Source organism: Neofelis nebulosa, chromosome 8 (genome assembly GCF_028018385.1).
Source record: "Neofelis nebulosa isolate mNeoNeb1 chromosome 8, mNeoNeb1.pri, whole genome shotgun sequence".
Classification (NCBI taxonomy): domain Eukaryota; kingdom Metazoa; phylum Chordata; class Mammalia; order Carnivora; family Felidae; genus Neofelis; species Neofelis nebulosa.
The window spans coordinates 64,923,624-64,939,699 of record NC_080789.1 but is presented as its reverse complement, the minus strand read 5'-3'; the positions used below and the strand labels follow the sequence as shown (position 1 = coordinate 64,939,699).

Sequence of the window (16,076 nt, the reverse complement as noted above, 5' to 3'; positions counted from 1 at the left end):
ACCAGCAGCCACAGTTTCTTCCGAGTTTCGTGGAGAAGAGGAAGTTATCCCTCCCCAGGTCCCTTGGCTTTGAAGCCTACCTCTGTCTGCCATTTGCTTTGTGACCTTGAGCAGTCAAAGTCTTTATGAGCTCTTCTCATATGATGGGAACCCTGCTGGACCTCCTCATCCTTCTCTCCCCAACAGCTTCTAGCACTTTGTTTTGCTCAATTTTTCAGAAATGTTACCTTTTCCTGAAAATATTATATTCAGTGGACTTAGCAAAATCATCTCTTGCTTCAAAATGCAATTTCTATATAGACATAAACCATGTAGCCTTACGTATATACAGTGTGTGCATAAAATTTAAAAAAAAAAGGATTTCTTCCAAGTTCCCGCTGGATTACAAGCCTATTAATAACCAGGACTAGTCTCTCCGTATTCTGTGATCCTGCTCCTTCTACCTGGACTCCTTGAAGATGTCTGGGGATCACAACACATGCTCATTTCTTCACCCTCTCAAATCTTCTCCACCCCCCACCCCACCGCTCTCCCAGCTGTCACTGGCTAATTCCTATTTATCCGTAAAAGCTCAGCCTGGTTTCGGCTTTTCTTTCTCGGAAGCCTCGAGCTGAGCTCCGGCGGGGGTGTCCTCTGCTCACCTCAAACCTTATGCCCGCACCGGGCCCACCACATCACAATGGAGTACTTGTTGTGTGTCTGTTTCCCCACTAGACAGTAAGTGTCTTCAGGGCAGGAATTGTGTTTTGTCATCTTTGCTTCCCAGCACTGGGCACAATTCCTGGGACGTAGTAGTGGTAGCAGCAGCAGCAGCAGCAGCAGCAGCAGTAATAGTAATAATGGCTAATTTTTTTTTAGCACTTATAACGTGCCAGGCATCATGGGAACTCCCTTACATGGACTATCTCATTTAATACTCGCAGCAGCCATTTAGAGTTCTCCCTGTCTCACAGAGGGGGAAACAGGACCGGAGACTCCAGTAATTTGCTCAAAGTTAACCCAGCTGGTGAGCGGTGGAGTCAGGGGACACGGCAGGCCGTCTGACCTTGTGCCCTGAACTCCACCATTGCATCGTACTCCTTATGTCTGATGAACCAAATTTCTCTTTTTCTTTCTGTCAGAGCGTCATGATGCATTATATGTGGTGGGAGCTCTAGACGAAACGCTGGAGCTGAGAGGATTACGATACCACCCGATCGATATTGAGACCTCAGTGTCCCGGATCCACAGGAGCATTGCCGAATGGTAAATTCCCCTGCACGGAATAGGTTCCCCACCTCAGCGGTAGCGTCCATTAAATTGATCTAAGTAGTCAGCCTTTTGTACCCAATAGCACCTACAGACGTAGAACTCCTAGGGGAGTAAGAAAATAAATGGACCGATTCTTTCCTGTCTTGGTGTGCCATCTGCTGTGGCAGAGGAGGCCGTGGAGACACTGAGACAGGCTCCATAGAACCATCATGGGGTTGAGTCCTTTCTACGGATAGACTCTTACCTTTGGAAGCGATCGAACTGGTCATCTGCTTTTAGAAAGTGGGTTGTGATAAGGTGGAAAGAACCATGACTGGAAGTTCAAAAGACCCAGCTTGAAGGCCCAGCTCTCCCACCAGGCAGCTTTTCTCTTGTAAAATACTTTCTCTGCTGTTTCCTAATTATGGTGAAAATCAAATGAGAATGTGCCTCACAAATTGTCAAATGATAAGCAGATGAAAAGCATCATTATTATTTCATCCAGCTTCCTTCTCAGTGTAGGAATTTCCCCCACATTCTCCCTGATAAAGGATCATCCCGCCTCATACTGACTAGAAATTCCTTAAAATTAAAACTCTTTAGTTTTTACCTGGCTTTCATTCTGGATTCTTGATAATACAGAATCTTTACAGTTTCTTTTTCAGGTTTTTTAGTTTTTTCTTAGTGTTTATTTTTGAGAGAGAGAGAGAGGCAGAGCATGAGAGCATGAGCAGGAGAGGGGCAGAGAGAGAGAGAGAGAGGGAGACACAGAATCCCAAGCGGGCTCCAAGCTCTGAGCTGTCAGCACAGAGCCCGATGTGGGGCTCGAACCCACACAGCGAGATCATAACCTGAGCCAAAGTCAGACACTTAACAGACTGAGCCACCCAGGCGCGCTTTTCCACATTTTTAATGTAGTATGTCCTTCCTTGGTTGTTTTTTTGTTTTTTGTTTTTTACCTATGCTAAATTGCCACAGTTCTTTTCATGGTTGCTCATGCTTTCTAGATGTTTCTTTGTCAGTATTTTCATTCACTTTGCTCAGAGTCTGTCCCCAGACCTGAACAATACCCGTGAGTTATAAGAATAATACAGAGAAGTGAGGTGCCATGATTAACCTCTAATTTTAGACCTTTGACTTTTTTTTTTTTTTTTTTAATTTTTTTTTTCAACGTTTTTTATTTATTTTTGGGACAGAGAGAGACAGAGCATGAACGGGGGAGGGGCAGAGAGAGAGGGAGACACAGAATCGGAAACAGGCTCCAGGCTCCGAGCCATCAGCCCAGAGCCCGACGCGGGGCTCGAACTCACGGCCCGCGAGATCGTGACCTGGCTGAAGTCGGACGCTTAACCGACTGCGCCACCCAGGCGCCCCAGACCTTTGACTTTTAATGAAACCAAAGGCTGTGTACCTTTTTTTAATGATGGAATCTGTTTTTTAAAGCCATTTAACACTGCATATCACAAGCCTAACCCAGTAGTCCCACTCAATGTAAGGCAACTTTCTACCTTATGGCACTTTTATGGCATGATGGAAGAGACACCTGTATGGGGCACTTTAAGCTCAGATAAGGACAGGTCCACTCCCTTCCTGTTGGCCCTAAGAATATTATCTTAGTGAAAACTCTTCTGTTGTAGATAACAGAAACTCTGCAAAAAGAAAACAAAAAGACAAAAACTTAAGCAAAAGAGAGAGTTAATGGAAAGAATACCTAGCTACCTCGGAGGTTCCTCAAAGTCTCTCTGGGTCTCAAGAAAGGTAGAAACAGAGGAAGAGAAGGCCATCAGGAATCACTGTCCTCTCACTTTCTAGAGCCATGTGGGCATCCACTTCATTCTTTCTCTCCCCCCCTGAAGAGCCGTTCCCTATGCTTCTTTGGACACCTGGCTACCGCAGACGTTTCACATGTGGCCAGTTCACGTGACCAGCTGACCAACTTCCAATCTCATTTCCAAACCCCCAAGAGATTGTGGATGGCTCAGCTGATCTACTGTGATCACAGGGGCAAGGCCATATATTACAGACATGGCTGCCAGCCTTCTGGTTGGATCCAAGAGAGAAGGCAATCCTCAGGGAAATGGGGACAGGTTTTGGGCTATAAATATATATATATTTATATATATATATATATATATATATATATATATATATATATATATATAAGAGTGGCTTATAACAATATATATAGTATATATAATTTTATATATACTATAAAAGATGACTGGTAAATGGACTGACAGGTTAACTGAATGTCGTTGGAATTTCAGTGCCGTGTTCACGTGGACCAACTTGCTCGTGGTGGTCGTAGAACTGTGTGGCTCTGAACAGGAAGCCCTAGATCTGGTTCCTTTAGTGACAAATGTGGTCCTGGAAGAGCATTACCTCATCGTTGGCGTTGTGGTTGTGGTGGACCCAGGTGTTATCCCCATCAACTCCAGAGGAGAGAAGCAGAGGATGCACCTCCGGGACAGCTTCCTGGCTGACCAGTTAGACCCCATCTACGTGGCTTATAACATGTAACCCGCCTTGTGGGGCTTGCAGGGGGCCGTCCTGAAAAACCACAAGGACCAAAGACCGGCGACTAGGAGCAAGCTTTCAAATGATGTGAATGAAATAAGCTGAGATGGTTACATTATACCCTTCATCTCATCCTGTGGGATTCCACAGTCACAGGACACACAGGCAAGGGCAGTTGTGTGGTAGCAAATGAAAAAAATGTTAACAGCCCATTAGTCATGAGCTTTGACATAGCGTGAGCAGCACGTTACTAAAGCAATTACATGCATGTTGCATTTTTTTCATCTGTTGTAAATACTTGTATTTTTATCTAATGCTGTTTTAGAATTTTGTAAGGGAGTTCAATGAATTCACACGAAGGGGGTAGTCGGAGTTCCACAGCTCCCCGCTCTGTACTGTATTCTGCTGATTTACCGTCGCTGGACATTCTGCGGGTTTTGTTAACACAGATACTCGGCTTACTTTCCGCTGACCCATAAGCAAATCAGATATAACCCACTGAATATGAGAGTTACTCTATATATATAATTCTTGACAGGAAAACATTTTGACCAGTGTTTTAAACATGTAAATAAGAAGACACACACAATTCAGCTAAAAAACTGACACATTGGCTTGTATAGTCCTAACAACTAAAGTAGAAACATTTCTCCTTGGAGAGCATCTCAGTGTTCTCTTAATGCAGTGTAATTGAATAGGTAACTAAAAAGTGCAAATCGATCACAGGTTTTGCTGCACATTGTACTATGTCTCTGTTGGCTGATGTGTTTTATAAACTAAAGCTGCCTCTGTTTGTTTTCAAAGCTTGCATTCCCAGAATCGGCTTAAGCTTTTAAGAACTCAACCTGTTCCTACAAGCTAAAAATCTCAGTTTAAAAATCAAAATGTTAATGAAAAGGCTAAGCTTCATTAGATCCCACCCTATGCTAAGGAACCACACACAATAACTCACTGTGGCCCCCAGTGTTGAAACTGTGTTTCAAATTTCGAGTGACAGGTAAGAATTTAGGATTTCCTCTTTTTCCAGGCCCATTGTCAACTGCGTCTACAGTTTATACATATAGCTTCTCTTTTCTGAAAACTGAAAAGCGTCCTCTGTTCTTCCAGTTCATGAGGGCAGGGATTTTAGGAACAAGAATGACAGGCTGGGAAGGCACTGGGATCGACAGTCACGTGAAACCGCAAAGGCGACATAACTCCGTATCTCAAAACTGACTGATTCGGGTTGCCAAAATAGCTAGGCTTACGCTGAAATAGGGGAAGTCTGATGTGTGCAAGAAACTCTTTTGAAATAACTGTGGTGCCCAGGCCAAGTGGACTGAGCATGGGACTGAATTTGGCCTCTGGCTCGGTTTCCTTTCTTTGGTCTGATACTTCATGTATTGGAATATAGTTGAATTTTATTATTTTTTTCTTACAGAAATATTTTTAAGAATTTAAAAAAAAAAAAAAGAAGAAGCTCCAAGTGAACAGAGTTAACTTGTTAAATCAGAATGGTTCTCTTTGACCCACTCTGGTCTATTGTGTAAATATTTATTTAGACTATTTTAATAATACATATTATTTACCCCACTGTAACATCATGTAAACTAAATATGTTTTTAAACAATTTTTAAGACTTGTAATTACCCTGAAAATAAGGTTTATAATGCAAAGCCCAGACCCTTCACCATGGTGGCACTCCCAGGGGCTGCCCTCAGTCTCGTGGCTCAAAGCCACTTTCTTGCCTCCCTTTTACACAAGCCTCTTTTCCTCCCAGTTCTTTCTCCACTGAGGGCAGACCCCAAGGCATGTTCCAGTTCCAGATCTCTTTTTTAACATTTTGGATGAAATTAGTTTACACATGACGGAAGAGGTTCTAAGATGTACAAAAAAAAGCACTTACGCTGGGACAAGAAAGCCCGGTGACTAGCTACGGTTCGGTTTGTGGAAAAAAACAGCTTGCTTATTTGGAAAGTGATTTTCACCTAAAGTAGTTTTCAGTAATTCACTAAACAAAGCAGGGGATTTCTGAAGATTAAAGAGTTCTATCTCCATAATCCACAAGTTCTAAGAGAAAAATAGGCAGAGTATTATCCTTTGGGTTGCTGTGAAAATTGTCACTATACAACTGTGGGTGTCTGCTAGAATTATAACGGGAGCCACATCTGTCATTTTATTTATTTTTTTTTTTTAATTTTTTTTTTTCAACATTTTTTATTTATTTTTGGGACAGAGAGAGACAGAGCATGAACGGGGGAGGGGCAGAGAGAGAGGGAGACACAGAATCGGAAACAGGCTCCAGGCTCCGAGCCATCGGCCCAGAGCCTGACGCGGGGCTCGAACTCACGGACCGCGAGATCGTGACCTGGCTGAAGTCGGACGCTTAACCGACTGCGCCACCCAGGCGCCCCACATCTGTCATTTTAAATGTTCTAGTAATCACGTTTTAAAAAGTAAAAGAAACCAGCGAAATTGATTTTAATATATTTTTGTAACCCGGTATATCAAAAATAGTATAATCTCCATGTGGAATCAGTATGAAAAGTGAGATATTTTATTTTCTTTGTTTCCTATTAAGCCTTTGAAATCCAGTGTGTATTAAGCACATTTCAACTCGGACTACCCATACTTCCAGTTTTCGGTAGCCACATGCGGCCAGTGGCTACGATATTGGACCGAAGCGATCTGTACTCATTCTTTCAAATAAGATACTCCATTCCTCTCAGAGTATGGTCAACTCCCAGTTACTAGGATCTGATTATCTGGATTTGTAGTTCCTCAGACCTCTGCTTCATCTTTAGTTTTTGCTCTCTGCCTTGTGGCTGCTTGATTGATCTTTTGCCTATCCCTCAAAGCCAGAATATGCTAGTGGAAGAAAGAAAGCTGAGCTGTGTCTTTGGGAACTTCATTAGTAACTGTGGTGAAGTGTCCTCTGGAAGGGGAAGAGAGTCCAGTCATTAGCCTAGAGGTGTTTGGGGGGTCATCTGCAGATTTAATGCCTGGTCTGTTACAGACTTGAATAAGAAAACTCCCTCTTGAAGACGCAATGCTTGTGCTCTTTCCACGTTAAGTAGAACCTTTGTGGTAGAAGGTCTTAGGACAGACCCAAAAGGCCATTATTGATAGAAACAGCCTAGCCAAAACTCTGGAACACATTCTGTCTGGGTTTTTACGCCTGTGAAAAAGAAAACTAGATTAATAGCAAGGCCCCATTCCAGTTAAGAGAAATCCATTCATCTTAAAGCCTTTGAACCTCTTTCTGCCTCTCAGCAGAAGTAATTGAGGTAGATCAGGAAGGGGCTGCCTCAGGAAAATTCCTAAGCCCAAGGGATTCTTAGAGCTGCACAAATGTCATCTCCTGCATCAGTGAGACCCTGGGAATGACCGGCATGCCAGCGGGCATCAGTGTGAATCCACAGCCTTTATTTACTTCCTGCCTCACAAAGGGCCCAGGTCCGGACCGCCACAACCACCAAGTCCTTTCCTCCTGAAGTTGTGCTGCCTCAGGCTGTTTAGGGACCATTGCCTGTCTGTTGGTAATCCGAATGTTTCTCCTTTCTTTAGTCCCTGAGCAGTGCTTGCTTAATGCTTTTGTTGAATCAACAAAGGGCCTGAGGCCTTAGGTTTTTTGTTAAGGTCTCTGCCCCAGGCATGGTGCTCAATATCTTGGCCAAATAAATTACTTTCCTTGAACACGCAGCAATCTTTTAGACTAAAGCAATGAGGAGTTATCACCTCACCCTCAAACTCCAACATGACCTATGCCTTAGTGTTGTTGTTTTCGTTGTCTGCTCTGATGTAAAAGCAAGAGTATTTGGAGCAAGAAGCTGCACTACTCCAGATACACAATAGGCCTTTTCTTTATCATTCATAATAACATTTCCGGTTTAGGTATATGTAGATGGGCCATGTTATTTGTCCACAGGAAGAGAGTGTAAAGATATGAGAATAATTTTTTAGTCCTAAATGATGTTTTGTTTACTTTCTGTCAAGGTATTTACCAGTGTCAAATTCAAACTATAGTACTGTGTAATTATGTATAAAGTTTTTTTATTTATTTGAAATTAGACTAGATATACATTTTTAAATTTAACATCTGGCTGGACAGTGTTCTATTAACTCATTGAATGTGTTTCCTTTGTCTTGTGTTAATAAATATTGATGCCTGATTGTGTTTAGTGCTTCACACATTGGGAGGATGGATAAATTGGAATTGATACATCTTCAATTTAACTTCAGATAGCAAAACCTACAGAGAGCTGGAGCGGTCTAAGGAAAATGAACACAGAGATCCAAAGTTATTGCAAATCACTGCTGTTACCGGAAGACAGGTCAAGGAACAAAAGAGAGTCATTTTGAAAACTAAGAAGCGTTTTTCAGGAAAAATTAAAGTTGAGTTTTCCTCCTACCCATGTGGCATTTGGTTAGTTTTAAACTATGGATCATAAATTGTATTTTTTTTTTTCCTCATGTGTGATTGGGCTGGATTTCAGCCTTTACTAAAGCAATAAGTCATTTGCTCTTCATTTCTTGGTTTCAAGAAACGTGATAGGAGCCCATCAAATTGTGCATGTTCTCCAACACTAAAACTGGTCCTTGAACGATTATCCAAGCTATTTAGGCAGCTGGGAACATTCTTTCACCTAACATACATTTATTGAATGCCTACCCATTAGGCCGAAGGCACTGCAATAAGAACTGAAGTTAGAGAAAATTAAGTCCCTGCTTTGGAGGGGATACAGGAAAACAGTACGATATAGTAAGGGTTATGAGTAGAGGTGGACAGTGGGAACAGGTAGGACAGGCACCCAACCCAATGATGAGGGAGAATAATGAGGAATATACATGCTGACGGAGGTAACCCCTGAACTGAGTTTTGAAGGATGAGACAGCCAGATAAAGACAACAAAGCAGAAAGGCAGAGTTGCATTCTCTGGGAGCTACAATTCGTTATTAGGATGGAGGGTTTGAAGGGGGAAAAGTTGCAGATCGTTATCCATGGGGGCTTGATCCAAGGCTAGATCACCAAGGGCCTCGGGTATCATGCTAGGAACTTTGGACTTTTATCCAGGGAGTTAAAGAGTGCCAGTGAGGGATTGATAGCAAGGGGATGACATGCTCAGATTTGCAACCTAGAAAATTATGCTGGTGGGTGGTCATGTAGAAAATGGATTCATGTGCGTAGGAAAAGCCAGGTAAGACCCAAGGCAGGGAGACCAGTCAGGAGGCCTTTGCGGGAACTGCGGTTATCAAGCCAGAGGACTTCAACGAAGGTGGTGATGGGACGGAGACAAGAGGCAACACATGCAAACTTGGGAGACGGTAAGATTTCAACTGCTGGGTATTTCAGGTAAGGAAGGAGGAATCCGAAACAACTCCTGGGTTTCCGACTTGGGGAGTCAGGTAGATGTGGGGCCGTTTACCAAGGTAGGGAACAAAAGGGAAGGAATAGATGTCGGGAAAAAGACGGTGCTCCATTTTGGTCATATTCGTTTGAGGGTGCTGTGGCACATGCATGCGGAGAGGTCCAAAAGGCAGCTGAACATGAGGTCTCTGCCTCAGGAGAGCTGTGACCATGAACTAGATATTTGGGAGACATCCGTTTAAAAGTGGTAGTTGAAGCCGGGGAAGTGGATGGTATTGCCAAGGAAGATCATGTGGAGGGAGAAAAGGGTCGGTAACGGAGCTATGGGAAACAACAACTACGAAGACGGGCGGAGGAAGAAGGGAGAGCCAGTCTCTGGAGAGGTAGCAAAACCAAGAAAGAACATGGGCAGAGAAGTCGTAGGGAAGAGTTTTAAAGAGGGAGTGGTCAGCAATGCCAAAAGCTACAACGAGGCTGAGTAAAACCTGAATTGACTAGCATGTGCTCTATCTAGCAACGGAGCAGTCACCAGTGAACCTTGGTCTTCGCAGTTTCACTTGCCGCCGTGGGGGGGCGGAAGCCAGAAAACTGGTTCAGGAGAGGAGAGAAGTGTGACTGAACGAAGGCTACTCTTCCCAGAAGTTTCTGCCCACAGGAAGGAAAAAGGGAACAGTAGTTCAAAGAGGTGTGTAGGAATCACGGGAGGCTGTTTTAAAAAAGATGGAGGAGAGGCGCCTGGGTGGCTCAGTCGGTTGAGCGTCCGACTTCAGCTTGGGTCACGATCTCGTGGTCCGTGAGTTCGAGCCCCGCGTCGGGCTCTGGGCTGATGGCTCAGAGCCTGGAGCCTGCTTCCGATTCTGTGTCTCCCTCTCTCTCTGCCCCTCCCCCGTTCATGCTCTGTCTCAAAAATAAATAAATGTTAAAAAAAAAATTTTTTTTTTTTTAAAAGATGGAGGACGGGCGCCTGGGTGGCTCAGTCGGTTAAGCATCCGACTTCAGCTCAGGTCACGATCTCGCGGTCCGTGAGTTTGAGCCCCGCGTCGGGCTCTGGGCTGATGGCTCAGAGCCTGGAGCCTGCTTCCGATTCTGTGTCCCCCTCTCTCTCTGTCCCTCCCCCGTTCATGCTCTGTCTCTCTCTGTCTCAAAAATAAAACAAAAACACTAAAAAAAAAAAAAAATTTTAAAAGATGGAGGAAATAAAATATTGCTGCATCAGGGGAAAAGAGTCAGTAGAAAGGGAAAAGTTCGAAATACTGCAATGAGGGATAAGACAAAGCAAGGCCATTGAGGAAGCAGGAGGGGCAGGGATTCAGAGTATGGGTAGAAGGATTAGCCTTTGAGGGGAGGAAGCATTTCCCACCCCCCTACAAGGGTAGAGGCAAGATTCTGATAGTAGGAAGTTGATAGAGGTCTAATGACCTCATTCACTTCTCTGAATCTCCGTTCTCAACCTATGAAGGTGAACACTCCTTTCTGAGATCATTTCTATGAATAAGTATGACACAGCTGACAACACAACATGGAATCTGCAAATAATGGGAATTCCTAAGAAGCAGATCTAAGGGAAATTTATATTAACTCCATTTATTAAGAAACAAACACTAAGTTGTATTCAACTAAACAAAGGAAAAGACCCTCTAAGATGGAAGGAAATAAGGAGGAAAACAAATTAATAAATAGAAAACAAGGGAAATAGGGTTCAAGAATTTGATTTCTTAACCTAATAAAATGTCGATAATATTCGCACACACAACTAGTAGGAAACAAAAAATATAACTACAACTCTGGTATTTTTTTTTTAATCTTAAAGGATTATTATAATTTTGCCGTAAACTTGAATTTTAAATGAAATGGCTCATTTTCGGGGGGCTCAGAGACAGTGCTTGAAATGGCGGGTGCGCCAACATATCCCGTGGTTCCAGCGCTGGGTTTGATCGCCACATTACCATTTTTTCACCCGAGGGCCGGCTCTACCAAGTAGAATATGCTTTTAAGGCTATTAACCAGGGTGGCCTTACATCAGTAGCTGTCAGAGGGAAAGACTGGGCAGTAATTGCCACACAGAAGAAAGTACCTGACAAATTATTGGATTCTAGCACAGTGACTCACTTCTTCAAGATCACTGAAAACATTGGCTGTGTGATGACAGGAATGACAGCGGACAGCAGAGCCCAGGTACAGAGGGCACACTACGAGGCAGCTAATTGGAAGTACAAGTATGGCTATGAGATGCCTGTGGACGCGCTGTGCCGAAGAATTGCTGCTATTTCTCAGGTCTACACACAGAATGCTGAAATGAGGCCTCTTGGTTGTTGTATGATTTTAATTGGTATAGATGAAGAACAAGACCCTCAGGTGTACAAGTGTGATCCTGCGGGTTACTACTGTGCGTTTAAAGCCACTGCAGCAGGAGTTAAACAAACTGAACCAACCAGCTTCCTTGAAAAAAGAGTCAACAAGAAATTTGATTGGACATTTGAACACAGTGGAAACTACAATTACACGCCTGTCTACTGTTCTATCAATTGATTTCAAACCTTCAGAAATAGAAGTCGGAGTGGTGACAGTTGAAAATCCTAAATTCAGGATTCTTACAGAAGCAGAGATTGATACTCACCTTGTTGCTCTAGCAGAGAGAGACTAAACATTGTATGTAGTTAGTTTACCAAATCCAGGACGCCACTTGCCTGTGTGTTTGGTAACAACAGACCAACATTATGGAGGCCCCTGGATTGAAAAAGGAACCTCTCCCACTCCTCCCGCCACTGAAGTGGTTAGGACTCTGTATAAATAAAAAAAAAAATAGTGCTTTTGGAAAAAAAAAAAAAAAGAAAGAAATGGATAATTTTCTATAAACTATAGAAAAATCATTCAAGAATAAGAAAATCTGAATTTTAACAAATTCACAAGGCAGAGAATCCCTGTTTCACATAGAAAAAGCCATCCCGACTCCTCTTGATACCAAAACCAGACTAAGGCAGTTTTCAAATAAATCAGTCTCACCCATGAAAAGATTAAAATTATAAATAAAATCTGTTTCGGTCGCTGTGTAATACACCACTCCAATTTAGTGGCACTGGGAAATGACCACAAGGAGACAGAAATGGGAGAGTAACTACTTCTGAAAGATGAAATGCAATAGGTGACATTTGTGTGTTTGTGATTTTTCTGTCTGAGGACATTGCCATAATTCCAAGGAACTTGACTGATAGCCACTGCCTACTGGCTTAAGGTGTAAAAGGATAGAGTTCCATGTTGTCAGGGAAGTCAGAGTAGTTAGGTGGGAAATCTGTGAAAGGAGAGAGCCCCAGAAGGTAGGAGTCCTCAAATCTGCATATAAGATGTGTCAAAATCTTTGGCTGATGACTAAACTAAATTATATGGAGAAAAATCCAGAGTTCCGGCGGGGGGGGGGTGGGGGGGAGGGTGCGGGGGGGAGGAAAACAAAAAAGCAGCTAGAAATGGAAAGAGGCAGGAATTTCGGCTGTTGTCCATGACAGAGGGAAAAGATTGGAAATTAAGTCCTCTTAAATTAACTGCCTTCTGAAATAAAAATCACTCTGTAAAGCAATATAATTCATTCCAGTAATAAAACTACTAGAAAGGTGAATAAACAGAAAAGGATGCCCTATACTTAAAATCAGTCAATAGATACCAACCGTAATCAGCAGTCAAAAGGTGTCACAATTAGCAGTCAAAAGGCTTAAATCAGCTATTACATATATATCGAGACTTAAAGGGAAACGTAGGGTCACCTGGCAGGCTCAGTGGGTAGCACGTGCAACTCTTGACCTCGGGGTTGCAAGTTTGAGCCCCAGGCTGGGTGTAGAGATTACTTAAAAATAAAATTTTGAGAAAAAAAAAAAGGAAAATGTATACACAGTGAATGGGGAACGAATTCCTACATAAGGAATCTAGCAGAGAAACAGAAACTAAAAAAAAAAAAAAGACAGACTGGATAGGAAGAATTAGGGGCGCCTGGGTGGCGCAGTCGGTTAAGCGTCCGACTTCAGCCAGGTCACGATCTCACGGTCTGTGAGTTCGAGCCCCGCGTCAGGCTCTGGGCTGATGGCTCAGAGCCTGGAGCCTGTTTCCGATTCTGTGTCTCCCTCTCTCTCTGTCCCTCCCCCGTTCATGCTCTGTCTCTCTCTGTCCCAAAAAATAAAATAAACGTTGGATAGGAAGAATTAAAGCTATCTCTAGTCACAAATGAAATGACTTGTACATTAAAAAATCCTACACACGTACAAATTGTAAAATGAGTTCAGCAAGGTTGCAGAATTCGAGATCAATAAAAAAAAAAAACCTATTTAATTTCCATTTACTAGTAATGAACATTCTAAAAAAGAAATTTAAAAATCAATTCTAGGGGCTCAGTCAGTTAAGTGTTGGCATCTTGGTTTTGGCCCAGGACATGACCTCCCAGTTTTGTGAGTTCAAGCCCCGAATCAGGCTCTGTGCTGACGGCTCAGAGCCTGGAGCCTGCTTCACATTCTGTGTCTCCCTCTCTCTCTGCCCCTCCCCTGCTCACACTGTCTCTGCCTCTCTCAAACTAAATAAACTTTAAATACATACATACATACATACCAATTCTATTTGGGGCACCCAGTTGGCTCAGTTGGTTAAGCATCGGATTCTTGGTTTTGTCTCAGGTCATGATCTAGCGTTTTTGTGAGTTCAAGCCCCCTGTCGGACTCTGTGCTAACTGCTCAGGGCCTGGAGCCTGCTTGGGATTCTCCGTCTTTCCCCCTCTCTCTGCCCCTCCCCTGCTCGCACTGTCTCTGTCTTTCTCAAACTAAATAAACAAACCATAAATAAATAAATAAACAAACAAATAAATAGATAGATAGATAAATACAAATCAATTCTATTTGGGGTGCCCAGGTGGCTCAGTTGGTTAAACACTGGGTTCTTGATTTTGGCTTGGGTCATGATCTCACGGTAAGTGAGTTTGAGCCCCACGTTGGGCTCTGTGCTAACAGTGTGGAGCCTGCTTGGGATTCTCTGTCTCTCCCTCTCTCTCTGTCCCTCCCCCACTCGTGCTGTGTCTATCAAAGTAAGTAAATCAACTGTAAAAAATTAAAAAAACTTTAAAACCAATTCTATTTAACATAACATCAAAAGGAATAAAATACATCATAACTTAATGAAAGTACCAACTTGCATACTGAAAACTACAAAATCATTGAAAGAAACTAGAGAAGATCTAAAAGGGAAAGTCATCCCCATGTTCATGGATTGGAAATTTTTAAATTGTTAGGATGGCAATTCTCTGCAGATTGATCCAGAGATTCAACACAATCTCTATCCAAACCCCAGATGCCTATTTTGCAGAAGGGGATACGCTGATCCTAAAATTCATATGGAAGTGCAAGGGATTCAGAAAAGTCAAAACAATTTTGAAAAAGAGCAAAGTTGGAGTACTCACACTTCCATATCTCAAAACCTACTACGAAGCTAGGGTACCGGCCAAAGGATAGACCTATCAATCAATGGAATCGAATCATAAGTCCAGAAACGGAGAAGCCTCTGGGCCTGACCCAGCCAAATAATAAATCAATAACGGTATTAATGTTGCATCTCAGGGGGGAGTGGGGAGATGAGTGCCACCTGTAAGTGTGTCAGGATTCAGAGGTAATGGTCCCTGGTCTGGTGTATACCAGTCTGGTTCTACAGATTCCTGGAGGATGGCAGTTTACCAGGGCAAGCTTAACCAAATAGTAGCCTCAGCTGTAGCCGTTGTACCCAGTCTGATACCTTTGCTAGATCAGATGAATACGGTCTCAGGTACACAGTACGTAGCCATTGGCTGACAAATATGTCCTTTTCCATTCCAGTCCATTCTCCTCGCTAGGAAAAAAATTGTATGCGTGAAGATGGATGCTAACTATTGTGACTTACTGTGGTGATTGTTTTGCAATACATACATATCAAATCATGATGTTGTACATCTGAAACTAATATAATTTTACATGGCAATTATATCTCGGTGTTTTAAAAGTTAAAAAAAACTTTTTAACGTTTGTTCATTATTGAAAGATAAGAGAGAGACAGAGCATGAGCAGGGGGAGGGGCAGAGAGAGAGGGAGACACAGAATGGGAAGCAGGCTCCAGGCTCCGAGCTGTCAACACAGAGCCCGACACGGGGCTCGAACTCACAAACCGTGAGATCATGAGCTGAGTTGAAGTCGGACGCCCAACCGACTGAACCACCCAGGCGCCCCTTGGTGTTTTAAAAGTTTTTAGAAAGGGGAATCAGAAGGAGTTCACATTCATGTAGAAGGGATAAGAATATACATGTATAGTTTTATCCCAGGGTTATGTTACATGACATTACTCTGAAACAGATGGAACAAGATGTAATTAGTACACTGAAGGTCTTGGTAAACTGCAGGAGATCCCGAGGATGGGAAATTAAACTATGAAGAGTCAGAGGTCTAGCAATCAGGGGCACGCTGACGTATCTCCTGACATAGAAACAAATTACTGAGGCACCTGGCTGGCTCAGTCAATAGAGCACGCACTTCTTGATCTCGGGGGCATGAGTTCAAGTCCCATGTTGGGCGTAGCTTACTTAACAACAACAACAGCAGCAGCAGCACCAAATGAATGGATCTTACGTGCCCTTTCTCAAAGAAGGAAACACGGCCCTGGCTAGGCCTCTTCAGGTGGTGGAGACATGCATGCCATCCCTGGGAATACTGCTGTGCACAATATATCAGGTGACAGCTTTAAGTATATAGCTTTGGAGCTGATGATACGGCAGACCAATGGAGGTGAAGGCGACAGTCGTGGAAAAAGAAATGGTGCGTAGTTGATGGCGAGATCCAGTGGAAACTCTGGAGCAAGAACGCGCCAGTTGTAGCGGAGTGTGCTACTGGGCCATGGTAAGAGACAGAAAACTTGCCCAGGGGGCACCAGGTGACCACGCGTCTGGAACTGTCCATCACTGACTGGATTCTGTCAGACACAGCAAGTCATA

The 16,076-nt window shown here is 43.2% G+C and overlaps 1 protein-coding gene, 1 long non-coding RNA gene and 1 pseudogene across 5 annotated transcripts in view; 2 read left to right on the top strand and 1 right to left on the bottom strand.

Annotated features, from left to right (window-relative positions):
- Window positions 1-5,653, top strand: part of DIP2B (disco interacting protein 2 homolog B) — a 227,767-nt gene extending 222,114 nt beyond the window's left edge. For all 4 annotated transcript variants that reach the window (XM_058742806.1, XM_058742804.1, XM_058742805.1 and 1 more), the window contains 2 exons: window positions 1,122-1,245; window positions 3,498-5,653. In XM_058742806.1, the coding sequence (XP_058598789.1) occupies window positions 1,122-1,245; window positions 3,498-3,750 (377 nt within the window). In that variant the 3' untranslated portion in view covers window positions 3,751-5,653. The remainder of the gene's footprint in view (window positions 1-1,121; window positions 1,246-3,497) is intronic.
- LOC131519608 (uncharacterized) lies at window positions 1,922-3,006 on the bottom strand. The gene is made up of 2 exons (XR_009265717.1): window positions 2,609-3,006; window positions 1,922-2,361 (listed from the first exon to the last, which is right to left on the bottom strand). It is a non-coding gene; the product is annotated as an uncharacterized LOC131519608 (long non-coding RNA).
- Window positions 5,654-11,106: 5,453 nt separating the features above from the next.
- On the top strand, window positions 11,107-12,475 carry LOC131519606 (proteasome subunit alpha type-6-like; annotated as a pseudogene).
- The last annotated feature ends 3,601 nt before the right edge of the window (window positions 12,476-16,076 follow it).